We start from the raw sequence: 19,194 nt of genomic DNA on the forward strand, positions 1-19,194 counted from the left end.
GCTTGGCTCCTCTTGCCCAGAGAAGAGCCAGGATATGAGAAGATGGGAGAGAGAAGGGGGAGGTGTGAAACGTGCTGGTGCTTCCTGTCCTCGTGATGTGATGGCTGCCCGGGCTGCTCCTTCGAGGCAGGACAGGATTCCCATGGGAGGTATGAGGACCATGGTGATTTCAGGCACCAGTTATGTCCCACAGCATCGTGTGCCTGTGCAGTGGGGTTACTGATAGTCCAGGCATCAGTTCATATTGTCCTTTATGGCAGATCCTGCACAAGGGGGTTCTCTGTCTCTGGACCCACTCTGTCAGCACGGACATCCTTTTTCTTTTTCCCTGATAAGGACATCAGAAAGAAAGTTACCCCTCCAGTGTTTGGAGTCCTGGCATCCTTGGCCTGCCCGCAGGCCTCTGAATCCTCAGTGTGTTAGCCCAAGGTCACCTTAGGGAAAAGAACATTTCTCCTGGTCTTCCAACACCCTGGAAAGGGAGGCTGTTCAAGAATAGGAAATTCTTCCTAGTGTCTAACCTTGGCCTGCAACTATGTCATACATTTAATTGTAGAAGGTATGGAAAGTTAAGGCTATGGTGGACCCAGTTAAATCACTGGACAGAAGCCATGAGGCAGAGCCAGAACCAGCTGCTGGACTCCCTGCGTGGAGCTTCCTACTATCCCAAGTTGTTGGGTCCCTTCTCAATGGCCAAAGATGCTATTTTATGAGCCTTGAGGACATGACACTAAGTGAAAAAAGTCTGCCAAAGGGCCACATAGTGTATAGTTCTATTTATATGAAATGTCCAGGAAAGACAAAAGCATAGAGGCAGAAAGTAGACTAGTGCTGTGGGAGGAATGGGGGAATTGGGAGGTGATGGCTAAGGGGTTATGGGGTTTTGGGGGAGGTAATGGAAATGTTTTAAAATTGGTTGTGGAGATGGATGCACAACTCTGTGAATACACTAAAAGGCATTGAATTGTATATTTTAAATAGGTGAATTGTATGCTATGTGAATTTTATCTCAATAAAGCTATTTTTTTCCCTGCTCTTTTCCTGGCTTCCACTTTCTTATCACAAATCCTGGGGACCCTTGGGGCAAGGGCCAGGGCCATACCCTCCCACAGCAGATGGGGACTTCAGGTGGAGTGCAGCCTCAGCTGATCCCTCTTGCCCTCCTCTCTGCTGGAGAGAATGAACAGGAATCAGCACTGCCTGTCCCCATGCTTAGAGGCTGGACCCAGACCCTGCCTTCTGGGACACAACCACCATAATGAGGGCTTAGTGCCTCCTCCTTGCTGACTCCCTTTCTCCACCTTGGGACAAGCCAGCTCTGACAGCCTGGCATGGAAATGATCACGGAGCCCTGGTCAGTCGGGTAGTTCTTTCAGGGGCAGGGCATCTTGTGGCAGAGGAAGGGACTGAGCTGGATGTAGAGCTTAGAACCTGGTCTGATCTCGGAGTTTCCCCTGCCTTCCTCTTCTCAAGAAGGCAGCCCTATCAGCCACTGCCCAGGGAGTAGCTTATCTTAGGGAGCCATTTTGTAGAAATCTCAGGCAAGAAGGCGTTGGGAGTCATCTAGACTCCCACTCAGCAATGTTTGTCGATACCAGCTATGTTTCAGGAACAGTTGTGTTCTGGGAACCACTGACATGCCCAGTGGTGACCCAGCATCCTCCTTTTAAGGGCTCAGAATTCAGTGGGGAAGTAAATATAAGTAGTTCTCTGATTGGGGTAAGCAATGGAGATTGAAGAAAGGATGTTAATCAGCCTGAGTGTTGGGGCGATCAGGGAAGGCTTTCTGGAGCAAGCACACCTTGAAGACTGAGTATGAGATAGCCACATGAAGGGGGGAGGCTGGGTGGGAAATCATGGAAAGTATGTTCCAGGCAGAGGGAATACAATGTACAAAGGTCTGCAGATGGATGTGAGAGAACAGTTCATTTGGAGAACCACATAAGAAACTTCAAGTAGTTGAGTCTGGTTGTAAACCAAGATACGAGCTAGAGAAGGCCAAGAGATGAGGTGGGAGAGGTAAGAAGGGGCAGAAGAAGCCTAAATAGGAGGAGGTCCAAGACCCCCTCCTCCCCAGGAACTCCACCTCCTCCACCTATCTCCTGCACCTGCAGGACTCCTACCTGAGCAGGGGCCGCAGTGCCAGGCAGAGAAGAGAGTAACCAGCATCAGGAGCAGCGAGACAGGCACCACCACCAGCAGCACATCTTTGTAGGAGGCCTTCCCTGGTGCTGAACATGGAGGGGTGGGGTTAGAGGTGGACTTGATGCTTCATAAGCCCTCAACCATTGACTGCTGGCCCTTAGCATACCTGCCTTATAATGACAGCTGTCCCAGGGCGTGACTGTGGCCAAGTCCCAGCTGACAGGGTTGGAGACAATGCAGGAATAGGCCACATCTCTGTCTCCTGGTCCCAGGGAAACGCTCAGCACCTGTCCATCTGTGAAGAGGCTGTGTGGTTCCATACCAAAGTCCATGGTTGTCTCTCGTCGCCAGCTATAGGTTATTTCGCTGATGTTGGGGGCCCAACAGGACAAGAAAACCTGGCAGGTCTTGGAGGGCTGAGCATCCCCTCCTACAGCAATGAACACTTGTACCACGGGCCTGGGCACTGCATCTGGGAAAGAAAAGTACAGTCAGTATGGGTCTCAGGGATGCTGGGCAGGGCCCACATCTCTGGCTCTGGGATCTACCCAGGGTTAGATGCCACCTCTGACTAGGCCTCTCGTTCCAAAATCTTGTCTGGCTTTCCACGGCCCACAGGACAAAAGCTGAATTCCTTAGCTTGATATTCAAAACCTTTCAGGAAATGATTCATGCCCATCTCTCCAGCTGTACCTCCTGCTGCTTCTGCCTGCTCATCCTAATTAATTTGCAGTTTTCCCAAACATGTCATGCTCTTGAATATCTTTCATGCTTTCACACAGTTCATCTGTGCACACAGTTGCCTTTCCCTTCTTGTCCTCCTGGAAAACTTCTACCCATCCTTCAAGGCCCAGCTTGAACACATTGCTTAATGCCTTGACTGTGAAGCCTTCCCAGGCATGGCTCTGAGCTCTCCAAGCACTCTATCTCTTTTTGTAGTATTTCTCTCACAATATGTCAGTCAACAAGAGATGACAAGCATTTATTAAGTCAGGCAAGAAAACAAACACATTCCTAGCCTTCTGGAGCTTACAGTTTGGTGAGAAAGACAAATACTGACAAATGATTATGAATAATTAAGTAACTATGAGGGTGCAAAATGCTGTGAAGGAGGGGCCCAGAGGTGGGGGCTCTGTCTTGTTAGCTCAGTAACCTTAGCTCTCTAGTGCTGGCAAATAGTGGGTGCTTGATACCTGGTCACTGAACAAACTGATATCCTGGTGTCCTGGGCTACGGATTCCCCTTTCTATACAGGTTGATGAGTAAATCCTGAGTCTCAGTGGAAATGAGGCCAGTGGGAGAGCATTCTGGTGACAACGGGAGGGATCGGTCTCTGACAGCATTCCAAAGTCAAGCAGAGAAAAACCTCGTTAATGCCAGTTCAGTCTGGTGGGATTTGTGATATGAAAGAGAAATGATTTGCTGGGCACACTAATAGTATAAACAAAGATTACAGGGGGGATATTTACATCACTTAAGAGGACAAGCTGCTTCCAAACACGATCAAGCACAGTAGAAAACACCCATTGACATTTCTAGTAACTGATCTGCTAATTCAAATCATTCTTATCTATTGTCAAAGCAGAACTCCTAAGGACTGCTGCTTGGCAGCTTCGTGCAATTAGTTCTAATCACGCTATGTATTTGGAAGCAATAAAACAGCAATTTCCTTAAAATCTGTAATTCAGCTGCTGAGAACAAGGCATTTTAGAGCTTAGTGGTGTGGGTGCTGCATGTATTATCACATTCAATGTCCTCATTTCACATGTGCAGCAGCTGAGACTCAGATCAGAGGAGGGGCTTCAGGGCTGCCTGTATGGTGGGGTAGGTTATTCACTGCACAAGGACATTGGGCTAAGGGGGTCACAGGGTAACAGGTGGCAGGGGGTGGGGGGTGCTGAAATCCAGCCAGCACTCTGCTTGCCAAGACGAAGCTCAGGGCTGTGTGCATCCAGAAAGGCACCTTGCAATTGCATCGGCACCTGTGTGGCTCGCCCAAGGACAGCCAGTTAGCTGTCTCGGGGGGATTCAAGACATCTCCCCAATTTGCTTACAACCTTTATCTCCCTCATGGCTACCCTCTTCCCAGCTGCTACCTCTGCTTTCCATTCTTAAATCTAGACTCCCCGCCTCTTCCACTCTATGTAAATTTCTAAGGTTTTATTGAAACAGTGATTTAGGGTCACCCATGCCTCTTTTCTAACCCATTAGGTAGATAAATGAGAGCTGAAAGCCACTCTTTCTTGACCAGAAGACAAATGATGAAGGTGGTGGAGGTGGCTGCAGTGGAGGTGGAGGTGGAGTTGTTGGGAAACAAAGCCCACACAGCCCCCAGTCCATGCAGCCAACTGAGGTGCTGAATGTAGCTGCGTGAATGGCTCTGCAGACCCATGTGAAGCAGAAGTTGCACCCAGCTGGGCCTGCCAACCCACGGAATTATGAGAAGTAAACATCGTTGTTGTTTTCAGTCAGTAAGTTTTGGGATGGTTTGTTTTGCAATGATGAATGACTGAGAGAACCCATGAATCATATATAGTTAAAATCTCTCTAAGAAGCCCTTTTAAGAAATGTGTAAATTCTATACTTTTAATTATAGTTTCATTATAATTTGATTTTTAAATAAACCCATTACGTCATAGTTTAGTATGGTACATCTTTTTTTTCCTTTATCGTGGCACATAGACTAGTGGCACATCTTATAGTCTATGATGATCCTTTAGAACTGAGGAAGCACAGGCCAGGCTCTGTCCTGGATGCCACTGCAAATGCCACTGCATTTCATCCTGTGGGTCCTCTATATGGTAATATTACAATGCCCATTTACAAAGGAGAAAGGTGAAGGCCAGGGAGGTTAAGCATTTTGTCCAAGGCCACTGAGCCAAGAAAAGACTGAGCTAGAGTTCAGGCAAGCACTGTGAAACGGCAAAGCCTGACTGCTGCAGCCAGGAGGAATTTTCTTAGACGTGACTGCCAGGAAGCAGCTGTTCCCTGAGTCAGCAACAGGGTCAGAGACCAGAGCTTTCTGGAACCCAGCTCTCCCTGACTGCTATGACTCAGGATGCTCGTCTGGTGCTTTGTGGGAGAAGAGAGCCAGGCAGCCAGTGTCAGACACACTCACCGTACACCTTGAGCTGGAGGGTCTGGGTCCAGGGGTGGCCCCTTGTGTCCACCATCAACACGGAGAAGTTGCCGCTGTCTCCAGACTCCAGTGGCCCGAGCTCCAGGCTGAGGTTGCTGTGTAGCTGGGCTCGGCCCAGGAAGCGGGAGTGGTACAGAGTCTCCAGGGAGCCTCGGAAAAACGTGGCCAGGAGTTCTTCCGAAGGCCAGAGAGATCGCCAGATAGCCTCACGGACTTGGAAGCCAGTGGGACATGCTGCCACCAGCAGCACTGAGCCCCCGACTTTGCTCAGCACTTGGGCACCATTAACTGCAATGGGAAGTAGGGCTGAAAGAACAGAGCCGCTGGTCACTCTGCCTGCCCCACACTCCTCATCCTTCTTTTGCATGCATCCGAGCTGCTATGGGGTGAATTGGGTCCCCTCCACTGACATTCCCTCCACTCAAGTTGAGGGTGCACTGTGCTAGGTACCGGGGATAAAATATATGGAAGATAACCCCAGTCTCTGCATTCATGGAGCTTACAGAGGAAGCCAGACATTCAAGAAATCAATAAAAATGAATTCTGTTAAATACCATGAAGGGAAAAATGAGGTGCCCTGCGAGAACACAGGTAGGGTGACAGGGGACCTCACCCAGCTTTGATGGGCTCAGAAAACAAATTGTTAAGCTGAGCCTTGAAGAGGAATGGGAATCAGCCAGGCCAAGCCGAGGGCGGCCTGAAGCAGGATAGGGAAGTGTCACCGGCAGAGGGCACAGTACTGACAAAGGCCTGGAGGGGGAGAGTTGGTGCCCAGGGGAACTGAGAGTAGTGCTCTGTGTGAGGAGTAGGAAATTACACCGCAGAGTCAGTGGGAGTCAGATCATGCAGGGCCCTGAAAGCAATACTGGAGTTTGGGCTTCATCTGTAAAGCAATGGGGGGTCTCAGGTAGGTTTTAAGCAGGAGCTTAACAGGATTAGATGGATGGTTAGAAGGATCACTCCAGCAGAGATGTGGAGAATGCACTGGAGGTCGGCGGGACTGAGGCTGTTCACATTAGTCCAACGGAGAAGTGATGGCAACTTGAATTGAGGAAGGGAGCGACCAGGATGGGAAGAAGTGGGAGGAATTGAGAAACATGAAGATGGTGTAGTCAGTAGGATTTGGTAATAGATTAGCTCTGGGGAGGGAAGAAGAAAAAGGAGTCGAGGGTGGCTCCCAGTTCCTTGGGATCCACTGGATGTTATTCTCTGTGATCCAGAACAGGAGGAGAAACAGACAGGGGGCGAGAAAGCAAGATGCTGTTTTGGGGGACTATATTTGAGTCAGAGGTGTATGGGAGACACTTCTCCTTGAAGTGCCCCCCTGACTCCTTTGCTAATTTCTGCCCACTGTTGTAGCATCACTGCCTCCTCCGACCTCCCCTATCCCTCATAGGTAATGTAACCAAGAGAGGTTACATATTTTCTCTTGTGTTCTCACAGTGGCCTGGGGTCACCATGCTGACTACCCTTATCTCTCTATTATTATTGCCTGTTTATGAGTCAGCATCTCCCACTAGACTGTGAGCTCTTTCTCCTCATCGTTTGCTTCCAGTGCCCACCACTGTTTAAGAACAGACTGCGGGAGAAGCCTAGTAAATGGTATTGAATAAATGACCTACCCTGCTGAGGACTGACCCTATGCCTGTCACTGGCACAGGGTGTAGGGAAGAATAAGAGGTGATGAAGTTTTGGTCAATGAGACACGTTCTGGATGGTTGCTCAGTCGGCCATGATAATTCCAGTCCCTCCTCCACCTCACTGTCCTCCAGGCCCAAAACCCTCCTCTCACACCGGAGATGACTTCAGTGTTAATGCAGAGTAGGAATGTAACACACAAAGAGAATTGCACTGGATGTCAACCAAGACCTAGCTTCTACCTGCTCCTCCTGGTGCTGCCACAGATCAGCTGTGTGCCCTTCCACACATCACCCCTACCCCAGGCTTCAGTACCACTGAAAAATAAGGGGTCTGTACCAGGTCAGTCACACAGATCTTTTATCATTAAAGGCCATTTGAAAAATTATTTTTGGGCTGGGTGTGGTGGCTCACGCCTGCAATTCCAGCACTTTGGAAGGCTGAGGACGGCTGATCACTTGAGGTCAAGAGTTTGAGACCAGCCTGGTCAACATGATGAAACCCTGTCTCTACTAAAAATACAAACATTAGCCGGGTTTAGTGACAGGGACCTGTAATCCCAGCTACTCGGGAGGCTGAGACAGGAGAATTGCTTGAACCCAGGAGGCAGAGGTTACAGTGAGCTGAGATGTGCCATTGCATTCCAGCCTGGGTGACAGAGCAAGACTCCGTCTCAAAAATAAAATAAATAAAATAAAATAAAATAAAATAAAAAAGGCAAATTATTTTTGCCTCACCAAACAGACCAGGGCCTTTTTTGAGGTTAAGGTGTGATTTCCTGCACATATTTAGAAATGTTGAAGAAATCTGCAGGCTTTGGAGCTCTCAGGGCCAGGAACCCAGGCAAGGAGATGAGACAAAGCAACCCAAAGTCCCTATGAGCCTCTGATATAAACAATGGCATCTACATCTTTGCTGCACCCCATAAACCCTCATCCATGGCCCGGCAGTGCTGACCAATGTCATGTTGGCTGCTTGTTGACCAAGGAAGGGAACTCAGGCATCAGATGGATAGAGGGATTGCCCAGTGGGGAGAAGACCCCATGTATCAGCCATCCCAACATCACACCACCATCGGCCACCCCCAAGTCCACGTGGGCTGTATTTAGCCTCTCTCATCCCTACTTAGTACTTGCCTCCCCTTATAAAGGCCTGTAGGGAGGGACCTCAGCTCCCCCGCAGGCTGCTGAAAACACACTCTGCTGATTGTGGGGAACCCTGCTCTGGCGTGCCCTCTGCTTCTCTCCTCAAACTCCGTAGAATTTCTGCATGCTAACACTGCCGGGTCCTCACCATTCTCACAGCCGACTTTCTCTCCAAACCGGCAGTATCACCCGCTGGCTCCGTTTTTTCTGCCCTGGGCCACAAAACTGCTCATGTCTCACAAATAAGAATACCCCTCAAGCTGCCATCTCCTCCCTCCCAGGACCTTGCATCTCTTTGTATCTGCCTAGCTTAAAATGTTGCCCAAGAGCTTGTTCTAGTCTTTCCTACCCACCCTCAGCTTCTGGGTTGTCATCGGATTGAGGCAGCCCTGCCCAGACGTCTGGCGTAGGCAGCTGGGGAGGGGCCTTCAGCTCTCCAAGGACAGGCTATCTGCCTGCCCCACTTACCTTCCCAGAGAAGCAGACACCACAGGGGCCTCAAGACCATCCTTCTCTGGAGAGGCAGGCAAACTCCCTCGACAACCAAAATCCAGAACCTCCCAGGCCGAGTGGATGCACAGGAGGAGCTGTGGTCCTTCTGGAAAGTCCCATGTTCAGAAGGAGGAATCTTGACTCAGAACAGGATGCCCCAAAAGTGAAAACATCCAGAATAAAGTGGAAGTTGTCCCTGGGCCTCTCTGGGCTTTCAGGAGCAGATTCCTGTAAGTCAGCCTCTTTCACATGCACATGGTTGGCTAACACATGGCGACAACAGCCCCCACACAAGCCACATCCTCCTTGCTGGATCTCGCTGGCCTTCTTGCATCTCAGCCTGCCTCACTGCTATCTGTCCTCCTCATTCTAGCTTAAAATCCTTCTGTGGCCTCCCGTGGACCTGAGGATGAGGACTAACTCTCTGCTCTGCATGCAGGCCCTCCTGAGTCAGACCTTCTTCTCCAGGCTGGTTGCCTACAGGCATTCTGCCCTCCAGCCATCCCAAGCCAGAAGGCCTCCTTCTCAGAACTACTGATTTCACACTTCCCTGTGTTGTACTTTCCCCCGCCACTCCGACTAGGCTTGCTGCTCCCTTTATCCTTGCAAACAGAGCATGGCTGTGCAGTCGGCGAGGATGTCCTTCCAGGCTTCCTGACCACAGGCAGGTGAGAGGCCCTCTCCTTGTGCCCTGTGCATGCCCACACCTCCCTCTTTACTCTTGGTGTGTTGTTGATGACAGTTTTCTGGTCTTCACAGACTGTTTAGCCAGCACAGTCCTTTGTTCCTTTCTGTGTCACCCTCAGTGCTTGGCACATTACAGATGTTTCATGAGTATTTGTTAAGTGAGTGAGTACATTCTAAACATGGCTCCACATCTGGCTTTATGTAAGCCTTGCACCTCTCCTCTGAGAGGATCATCTTGTTACCTGGTTAGAAATGGGAAAATGTGAAAACCAGAGTGAGGTTAGGCCCCTTGCGGAGGTCACAGAGAGGCAGAGCTGGAACTTGAACCTCAACGCTTGAAGTGTGGTCTAATTTTGCCACAGTTACCCCCTCCTCATCCTGTTTCTCTTCTCACTTCAAGTTTCATGGTTTCTTGTCAGTGAAGGTTTTTAGAGGACGTGTTGCCCCTGAGGAAAATTCCTGCTAGTCTGGAGTGTGGCTCATTGTATCTGGTCCTGCACAGCCTCTCGCCTGTCAATCAAACTGGACACTGAGCTTTGGATTCAGCCAGGAACTAGGCATATAGGATGGGGTGGGGGTGGGTGGTGAGCAGGAGGATTTTGGGATAAGGTTTTTGCCCTCCAGGTACTCACAACCAAAATTTAGAGATAGGTACACCAGGGAAAGTGAAGGCTTATCTGCAGACAGACACCACTTTGTGCAAACGGGTAGTCAGCCCTTAGAAGTGGGTGGGAAAGAGGGCTTCGCGGGTCTGGGCAGGGGATGCTTCTTGAGAAGGTGGAATTTGAGCTGTGCCTTGAAGATGGGCATGGTTTAGATAGGATGAGTAAAGGAGAGAACCAGAGGTTGGGGGTGGGCTCTGGACAGGAGGGGAGAGCAGAGCATGCAGGGATGTGGCTGTGGGAAAATACCAAATAGGCTCCACAGAGGACAAGGGACAGCAGACAGGAGTCCTTTAGGGCTGGGTGGGAAGAATGGAAAAGGAGGTTGGGGGCAGATTGTGGAGGCCTTGAAAACTGGGTTAAGTTCCTCTGGAGACTAGTAGCTCTCAACTGCGTTCAGCACTTGGATTCTCAGAGATGCCATCAGGGTGAGCTAGGGCCCAGGAATCTGTGGTTGTAACAAGCACCCCACTCAGCGTGAGTCTGTGGCTCGTGGACTGGGGGACCGCACTGGAAGCACTGCTTGAAGAGAGGGGCTGCTGCATGTTTTAAGTATGAGTTGGAGGACAGCAGGCAGGGCAGGTTGGAGAGAACAAAGGGGTCAGGGAACATGAACAACAGCTGTTGTCTGTTACGATGGTCCTGTGAGAAGGAGAAGGGCCTGCATATGAGGGAAATGTCTAGATTACCGAGAAAAGGGCAGAACTGGGAAGCTGCCTGGCATGGGGGTGGAGAGGGCAAGGGAGGGAACTCATTTACGACTCCATTGCCAATTTCGTCATTCATTCATCAGGCATTTATTGAGCATCTACTTAGGTGCCAGGACCTACGGACACAGAGATGAAAGGCTTAGCCCCTGACCTTAAGGAGTTCACAGAAGATGGGATATATAAGCCAATAATTATAACCAGTGTAGCAAGAGCAATGTCAGATGTGTGCCCTGGAGGCTGTGAGAGCTGGAGAATAGCTTTGACCCTGCCAGGGCAGGTGGGGGTCTGGGGAGAGCTCTGTGGAGGGGGTGGTGTTTGAGGTGAGACTTAAGAATACAATCAGATGAGGGTAGGAGTTCAGAACTCAAGCATGATTCAGACTTCTTGAGTTCAAATCTTGGCTGTGAAACCTTGAGCAAAGTAACTTCCCTGTGCTTCAGTATCCTCATCTGTGAAATGGGGATCAATAACAATGCCTACCTCTTAGTATTGCCAATGAACACATGTGAAGGTTTAAATTGGGGTCGGGTGCAGTTAGCACTCAAATACTAACTATTGCTACTAAATGGCCAGGGAGAGGAAAGCGAGGAAACCTGGGTAAATCAGATAAAGGTATGTTTCAGGCTGGGCAGTCCCCTGTTCTGACTCTCTGCTCCCAGACTGGGAGCTCCATGAGGGGAGGGATCTCCTTCATTTCTGCACCCTGTATATTGCCAAGGACAGGCTTTCGATGAAGCAAAGCCCTCCATGCATCTGTTGGATTGAATTGAATGATTCTAAAATGTCAAAGCCTAGGACTGGGAGGGCTGTGGGATGCAGGTATGGGGTCAACGTGGAGCCAGATCCTGAATTCCTTTGGAGAAGACAGTGGGCAGTTATATTCCCATTCAGCAGAGTTGGTCACCCATAGTGGTCCATCCAAGCAAAGGAATGAATTGCAGCCCTTCCCCCACCTGAAGCCCTTTTCCTTCAGGGGAGTTTTGGGGAAGCTGAGAAAGGGGGTAGGAGGAGGTTGAGTGAAGACTGAAAAATATCCCACCTCCCCAAAGGGAAAAACTCTCTGCCCATGTGACCACTGGAGAAAGAGGAAATAAGAAGGCAGCGATTCTTCCCAGATGCAGGGAAGGGTTAAGTCTGCGGCAGGCAGGTTCTCTCTACTTGCTAATCACTGGTTCACACCATATTAATTACCCAGCCACAGAGGGGAGTGCACAGGAGTAAATTAGCTGGTGAGTTCAAAGGGGCCACTCCCCACATTCCTTAATTAAGAGAGCAGCTGGCAGCCGGTGCTGCGACTCCACTCCCTGGGGCCTTTCTCGGCTGCATCTGCTGCGTTGGTCGCTGAGGCAGGCATAGTAGCTCCATCTGCCATGTGGAAGAGCCTGCACCCATCATTAGCCCACCTTCACTTCGGGCTGGGGGTGAGGGAGCAGGTGTTGACCAAGGCCACATAAGCTTCCTGAACTCGACCATTAACCCTGAGCCACTTGGTGTGGAGATCCAGGGTGGGGTGGAATTTGGGTGAAGCTTTGTGCCTGGGGGCAGAATGGGGCCACACTTCTCCCAGGAGGAGAGATGGAGAAGGGAAAGAAAGGTGGGGTGCCTGAGGAGCTGGGAGAGAAGGGGAGCCAGGCAGGAAAGGAGGCAGAGGCAAAGCAGCCGGCAGGAAGGGGCAGGCATTCAGCAGGCTTTTTGGGAGCCAAAGGTGGGAGCCAAAGAGGAAGGGTGTTACTAGGGAGTGGGGAGGCCTCTGGGCACTGCTTTGAGGGGTGTGGGATGGGGACTGAAAGGGGAAGGTAGGACCCCACCTAAGCCCTGTCTTTGTGTCTGCTTTCATTTAATCTGTCAGCAGGCACCATGCCACGAGGAGCCACAGACCAAGAGGCTGCCTGGGGCAGGGGAGCCGGTGTGCACCCCTCCCTGGCTAGCCAGCTTAGGCAGCAGTGCCATGACATGGCAGGAAGACTGGCCTAGAGGGAGGAGACCCTGGAAGGAGCCTGTCTCTGTCACTTCCTAGAAATGCCCACTGTTGCTGAGCCTGTGCAGATGGGAAATGGATGTGAAATGGCCTTACTTCTCATGAGATGGCACTGGCACCGCTGTGAGCCTGAGTGCTTCCTTAACTTTTGTGCCTGAGGTGCCTCTCTAGTCTCACCCTGGTCCTGGCCCTGCTGGGGATAAGTAGAGGGAGTGGAGTCTCAGATGAACTAGAGGCATGGTGCACACAGCTGGAGAGGGAGAAACCGAGGAGAGAAAAGAGAAGAGAAAGGGAGTGGGATGGAACAGTCTGCAGGAGTCTGGATGGAAGGGGTCTTTGGTTTAGGTCGGTCTGCTTTTGAGGCAAAGACACACATTCCCAGAGATTTGAAGGAAGCCTGCATAAAACAGAGACAAAACCACACTGCGCCCTCCTGAGGTAGAGAGGGGGATACTGGAAGCTCATGCAGGCATTCACTCCACTCACTCATCGAACACCTGGTTCCCATCTTGTGCACACTAATGCATCCAACAAACACTAAAGAGCATCGAGCATGTGTAAGCCTCACGGGGTCAAGAACTCAAGCTGATGGTCCCAGTAATCATGATACTCCTGAGAGGTTCAGTCACAATATGAATCTGTGCCCCATGTGGGAAAGAATTCCAGAACAAGTACAACCTGGGTTCTTCTTCCAAAGAACCTGAGAGAAGGGCCCCTCTGAGCAAAGGCACAGCAAGTGATGAATGCTGAAGGAGCAGACGTGCTGTCGGCTGCAGGTCCTGCCAACTGTAGCCTGTTCAGCAGTGCAGAGGGAGATGTGAACAGGTGGCCGGACACAAAAGATCCCAGTACTGGAGGGAAAAGCCTGGGTCTTTCTCATCTTGTACACTCTGTCAGTAGTCACTGTTATCACGGTCGATATGAAGATGACGGACACAGAGCTCTTTGGTGGATGGATGCTTATTTAAATAAAGCCTTACTTCTTAGCCAAATCTAAAAGAACAAACCTGGAATTGAAAGAAATCCCCATGTGTTCAACCTTCCAGGTTTAGAGAAGGGCCACGTTTCAATGTTATTGCTTGTATTTAGATTGTGTATTCACGTACAAAACAAGGACCGGTGTCTAATCATACCTTACACTGAAGTTGTCCAGTGAATGGGTCAGATCACAGTCTAAGCGAGCGCAAGACCTCAAATACCTGAGAGTGCCACCAGAGGCAGCCACAAGGCTCCCTCCCAGATGGAGACTTCTTTCCTGCTCTCTCCCTTAAGGAGCAGCTCCAGGTTGCCTCTCCGCCTTCAACCGAGCTAGAGTTCTTTTCTCTCTCTTTACCCTGTAGGTAATGTGACCCCATAGAACCCAGGTCCCTCAGAGGAGGCACAGACAAGTCACTGTGGCTGAATAAGTGTTTGCATTTAGCTTTGACTTGAAGCGAGAAGCAATGTTTCACAGGGCAGAGCCTTGAGACTGCGAGGAGGCTACTGGCAGGGAGTCCTGTGGCTAGCGTGGCCAGTGCCTATGGCTAGCGTGGCCAGTGCCTGTGGCAGGCCAGGAGGGCCATGGAAAAGGGGAAGTAGGGAAGCAGCTCTCTGGTGTCCCCAGGGAACCCCTCCTCAGTGTCTGCAGGGTCTGTCTCTAGAGAACGGTGGAAGTCCCCATTCTTTCTTGGAGATGGCCCCAGCCCACCAGTGTCCTGCAGAGCAGAAGCAGGTTCCTGCTGTGACAACTGAGGACTGGAAATGGGGCTTTGGGACTCCGTGGGCTGACATCAGGGAAACCAGTGAATCTGGGCTGAAGGGCAGGGCCTCCTTTGAAATCTCTACTTTATGTTGTTTTTTGAGATTTTATTTTTCTTCAATTTTCTTAGAAATTGGTCATTTGGAAAAATCCCGGCTCATTCTTTTCTAAACGAAGGGAAAAGGATGTTTTCAGCCATGCAAATAGAGCTGGGTGGAGAGAAGAGGTGTTCTAGGCAGAGAGAAAAGTGCCTGAGAGGCCAGGCCAATAGTGTGTGTGTGTGTGTGTGTGTGTGTGTGTGTGTGTGTGTATCTGTGTGTAGGATAGGACTTCTCATGTATCTGTCTTGAAGGACCTGTTTTTCTTTTTAATTTCCAATTCATTGCAGGCCTATACTTTTGTAGAGACAATAGAATAAAACTACTAGAAAAATGAAATTAAGAAGACATACAAAATACAAGCCCTGATTTTTATGATTATATTAAACAAACATAAAATTACTTTGTCAGATTGCTCTAAAAGTTTCTAAATTCTTGCTTCAATTTTTCTACTTAACTTGTCATGGACTAGTAAAAATCAATTCACAGGCTGGCACGAAGCTGTGGACCACGCATTGAGTATCACTGGTGTGGGGCAGGGAGGGGGAAAGACAGGAAAACTCAAGAAGGAGGTGGACTATGGGGACATCTGGAAGGGCTGGTTCCTCCCAAGTCTCCATCATCAGTTTTCCTTCATGATCTGTCTTGTCTGTGTTTTCACTTTTTACAAGGGGGCATTATTTTATAGAGGGAGTGGCAAGGCCTTGTGTTCTGCTGGTACACCCTGAGTGACCAGTGAGAATGTTGAGCTTCTAGATTACCTGGCTTGTGCTTCTCAGTCCTCCCAGGAGGGTCTCTGATTATTGACAAATGGGAGGGGCCCTGGGGTATTCTGCACATGGACCGGACATCTATGAGAGAGATGAAGAGGAGGATGAGTAAGAGAAAGATGAGGGTGGGGAGGGGTTGGATGTACTCCGACGAAGTTTGTATCTTATAGGTAGACCACTGCTTTTTAAACTTTAAACTTTAATGGGTATACACATTGCCTGGAGATGCAGGTTCTGATTCAGCAGGTCTGGAGTTGAGTTTGAGCGTCTGCATTTCTAACAAGCTCCAAGGTGATGTCAACACAGCTGGTCCAGGGGAGATGCTAGATGCCTGCAGCTCCATGGTGCCAGGAGATCCCTGATAACACTAATGTCTCCTTCGTCAGCCAGGTGGGTGGGGTCTGATGCACTCCAGCATCTGTAAGCTGAACCTTACTTTCTCTGCTTCCAGAGCAGGGACCTATGAAGTTGGAGCCAGGGCCTCATAGGAACAAGTATAACCAATCCTTTATTGACCACCCTTAGTCAGCAAAGAGTATGGACTCCTTGAACAAACCAAATCAAACGATCAGGTACTGCAAATCGTTGATATTGATGAACAATATGAAACTAATTGATAGACCTCTATTAACTAAAAACTAGATGCTACAATCATATAACTGTTTAAACAAGGAAGGGGTAACTGAGTTTTCTGATGTACTCCACAAACCAGGGCTTTGGCAAGCCTCAGTTCTGTCTTTGGTAAACTGGAAGAAATTTGAACAGGAATGGGGCTGTGTGGAAAGGCAGAGCTCTCAGTGCCTGTGGGGCTCTGGCTCTGGTGTCAAGGATTCTACGACATTGTATAGGCCAGGCGCTTTTCTGGCTGACCTTGGTCTTGCTGAACCTCTGAGAGGCTCCTCAGCCCTGTGGTCACTCATGGGCTCAGCAGCAGCTTGGAAGCTGGAAATGCATTCAGAGCTGCCCTGGGCTTAGCCCTCTGGGGTGTGGAGTGATGCTCTTTCTTTTCTTCTTTTAGTTTGAGAGGTGGGGCATATCCAGTATATAAAACCCTTAATTAAAAAAAAATTTTTACTGTGGTATAATTTTTTCCTAAGAAGAACAAATTATTCATTTAGTATTTCAAACACATGTAAGAAGGAAATGACAGGTTTCTTCCACCCACATGGGGGCTTTCGCTGATAAGCTCACAGACAGTCCTGGCAGTACCATGGGCTGTTATTGTCATTGGACCATACTGTATTTAGCACTCACTAGAAATAGCATGCAGGAGATAGTATCAACAACTATAGCACTACAGGTAAATGTGAAAAAATGTATATATATATATTTTATATATATATATATAAAAACAAAAACAACCTATAAATCTAGGTTCACCTGGACTGTAATCTTTGTGATTTCACAGGAAAGGACAACACACAAAAACCAGACCTCTAGGTTTTTAAAAAATCAAAGATCTGCAAGCCAGGATCAATATCCATGCCATTTGAAACACCACCATACACTTAACACCTTCAATCACTGGAATTGTGTCTTATGTAACCAACTAGCACACGGCATTGCAATTTTACAATGATCATGTGGACAGTGAACAGTGGTCAATGTCGTCTTAAAAAAACACCCCCCCAAAGACCACACAATCCTGAAAATCTCCCCACAGCACCTCTCAGACAGTAGTGGTCAATATCCCAAGAACCAACCTTTAAGAACAAAATAGAGAGAGATTCGAAATGTTTTCCTATTCCTCTGAGAGAACAATGTTTCGGGGTAAACCTGGTTCCTACTGGCATAACCACTCAACAACAGTGACCCTTTCATTCATTTCTTTTCCCTCGCCACCAATTGGCGTTTGGACCGAGAAAGGGGCCAGCAATGAGAAATAACAGACAGTAAGGCAAAATTACAATGTGAGAAAATGTACTTGGCTTTTTTTTCTTTCTTTTTTTTTTTTTTTTTTTTTTTTTTTTGAGACAGAGTCTTGCTCTGTCGCCCAGGCTGGAGTGCAGTGGTGTGATCTCGGCTCACTGAAAGCTCCGCCTCCTGGGTTCACGCCATTCTCCTGCCTCAGCCTCTGAGTAGCTGGGTCTACAGGTGCCTGTCACCACGCCGGGCTAATTTTTGTATTTTTAGTAGAGACGGGGTTTCACCGTGTTAGCCAGGATGGTCTCGATCTCCTGACCTTGTGATCCGCCCTCCTCGGCCTCCCAAAGTGCTGGGATTACAGGCGCGCCTGGCCTTTTTTTTTTTTCTTTTTAAAATAAGTGCATGCAAATACATCTGGAAGCATTTTTGACTTGCCAAGTGCTCTGAAAGGGCAGCAGATGCTCTTTCTTTTCAGGGTCAAGGTAAGCATATTCAAAGGGACTGAGGACCATAATAGAAGCACACGTGCACACACACACATACAAAGTCACGCATGAGTCACTTAATGACAGGGACGCATTCTGAGAAATGCGTTGTCAGGAAATTTCATCACTGTACAAACATCATAGTGTGTACTTACACGAAGCCAGATGGTATAGCCTATTACACACCTAGGTTACATGGTATAGCCTATTCTTTTCTTTTCTTTTTGTTTTTTTCATTTTCTTTTTTGGTATAGCCTATCGCTCCTAGGCTACAAACCTGAATATAGTAGGCAGCTATGACACAATGGTATTTTTGTAGTTAACATATCTAAATGCAGAAAAGGTAAAACGCAGTAAAAAACAATATAAAGATGAAAAAATTATACTTGTACCGGACATTTACTATGAATGGAGCTTGCAGGACTGGGGTTGCTCTGGGTGAGTCAGTGAGTGAGTGGTGAGTGAACGTGAAGGCCTAGGACATTACTGTACACTACTGCAGGCTTTATCAACACTGTATGCTTAGACTACACTAAATTCATGAAAGTATTTTCTTCAGGTCGGGCGCAGTGGCTCATGGCTGTAATCCTAGTACTGTGGGAGGCTGAGGCGGGCGGATTACTTGAGGTCAGGGGTTCGAGACCAGCCTGGCCAACATGGCGAAACCCCGTCTCTACTAAATATACAAAAATTAGCCAGGCGTGGTGGTGCATGCCTGTAATCCCAGCTACTTGGGAGGCTGAGGCAGGAGAATCGCTTGAACCCAGGAGGCAAAGGTTGCAGTGACCTGAGATCGTACCATTGCACTTCAGCCTGGGTGACAGAGTGAGACTCTGTCTCAAAAAAAAAAAAAAAAAAAAAAATTTCTTCAGTGATAAATGAACCTTAGCTCAGTGTAACATTTTTACTTTATACACTTTTTAGGTTTTTAAAACTTTTTGACTTCTGTAATAAACCTTAGCTTGAAACAAACACATTGTACAACTATACAAAATATTTTTATGTAAGCTTTTTTCTATTTTTAAAATTATTATTTTTTTACTTTTTAAACGTTTTTGTTAAAAACTAAGACATAAATAAACACACACATTAGGTCTACACAGGGTCAGGATCGTCAATATCACTGTCTTCCACCACCTCATCTTGTCCCACTGGAAAGTCTTCAGGGGCAATAACACACACGGAGCTGTCATCTCCTATCATAACAAGGCCTCCTTCTGGATACTTCCTGAAGGAACTGCTTGAGGCTGTTTTATAGTTAACTTAAAAAAAAATAAGTAGAAGGAATATACTCCAAAATAACAAAAAAAAGTTATAGTAAATACAGGGCTGGATGCGGTAGCTTACACCTGTAATCCCAGCACTTTGGGAGGCGAGGAGGGTGGATCACTTGAGGTCAGGAGTTTGAGACCAGTCTGGCCAACATGGTGAAACCCCATCTCTACTAATAAATACAAAAATTAGCCGGGCGTGGTGGTGCACGCCTGTAGTCCCAGCTACTCAGGACGCTGAAGCAAGAGAATCACTTGAACTCGGGAGGCAGAGGTTACAGTGAGCTGAGATTGTGCCATTGCATCCAGACTGGGCAACAGAGCAAAACTCTGTCTCAAAAAGAAAAAGTTATAGTAAATACATAAACCA

General features: G+C 48.4%; 1 protein-coding gene across 2 annotated transcripts; it reads right to left on the reverse strand.

Annotated features, from left to right (window-relative positions):
* Positions 1-78: 78 nt before the first annotated feature.
* Positions 79-8,575, reverse strand: SLAMF8 (SLAM family member 8). Of its 2 annotated transcripts, XM_032154031.2 has the most exons (5): positions 8,536-8,575; positions 5,264-5,590; positions 2,312-2,617; positions 2,124-2,231; positions 79-328 (listed from the first exon to the last, which is right to left on the reverse strand). In XM_032154031.2, exons 1-5 carry the CDS (start codon positions 8,573-8,575, stop codon positions 252-254), a joined length of 858 nt encoding a protein of 285 aa, XP_032009922.1. In that variant the 3' UTR covers positions 79-251. The 2 variants fall into 2 exon arrangements, with proteins under 2 accessions (XP_032009922.1, XP_058295122.1); XM_058439139.1 differs by lacking the exon at positions 5,264-5,590.
* Between the last annotated feature and the right edge of the window lie 10,619 nt (positions 8,576-19,194).

Source organism: Hylobates moloch, unplaced genomic scaffold (assembly GCF_009828535.3).
Source record: "Hylobates moloch isolate HMO894 unplaced genomic scaffold, HMol_V3 SCAFFOLD_5, whole genome shotgun sequence".
NCBI lineage: Eukaryota > Metazoa > Chordata > Mammalia > Primates > Hylobatidae > Hylobates > Hylobates moloch.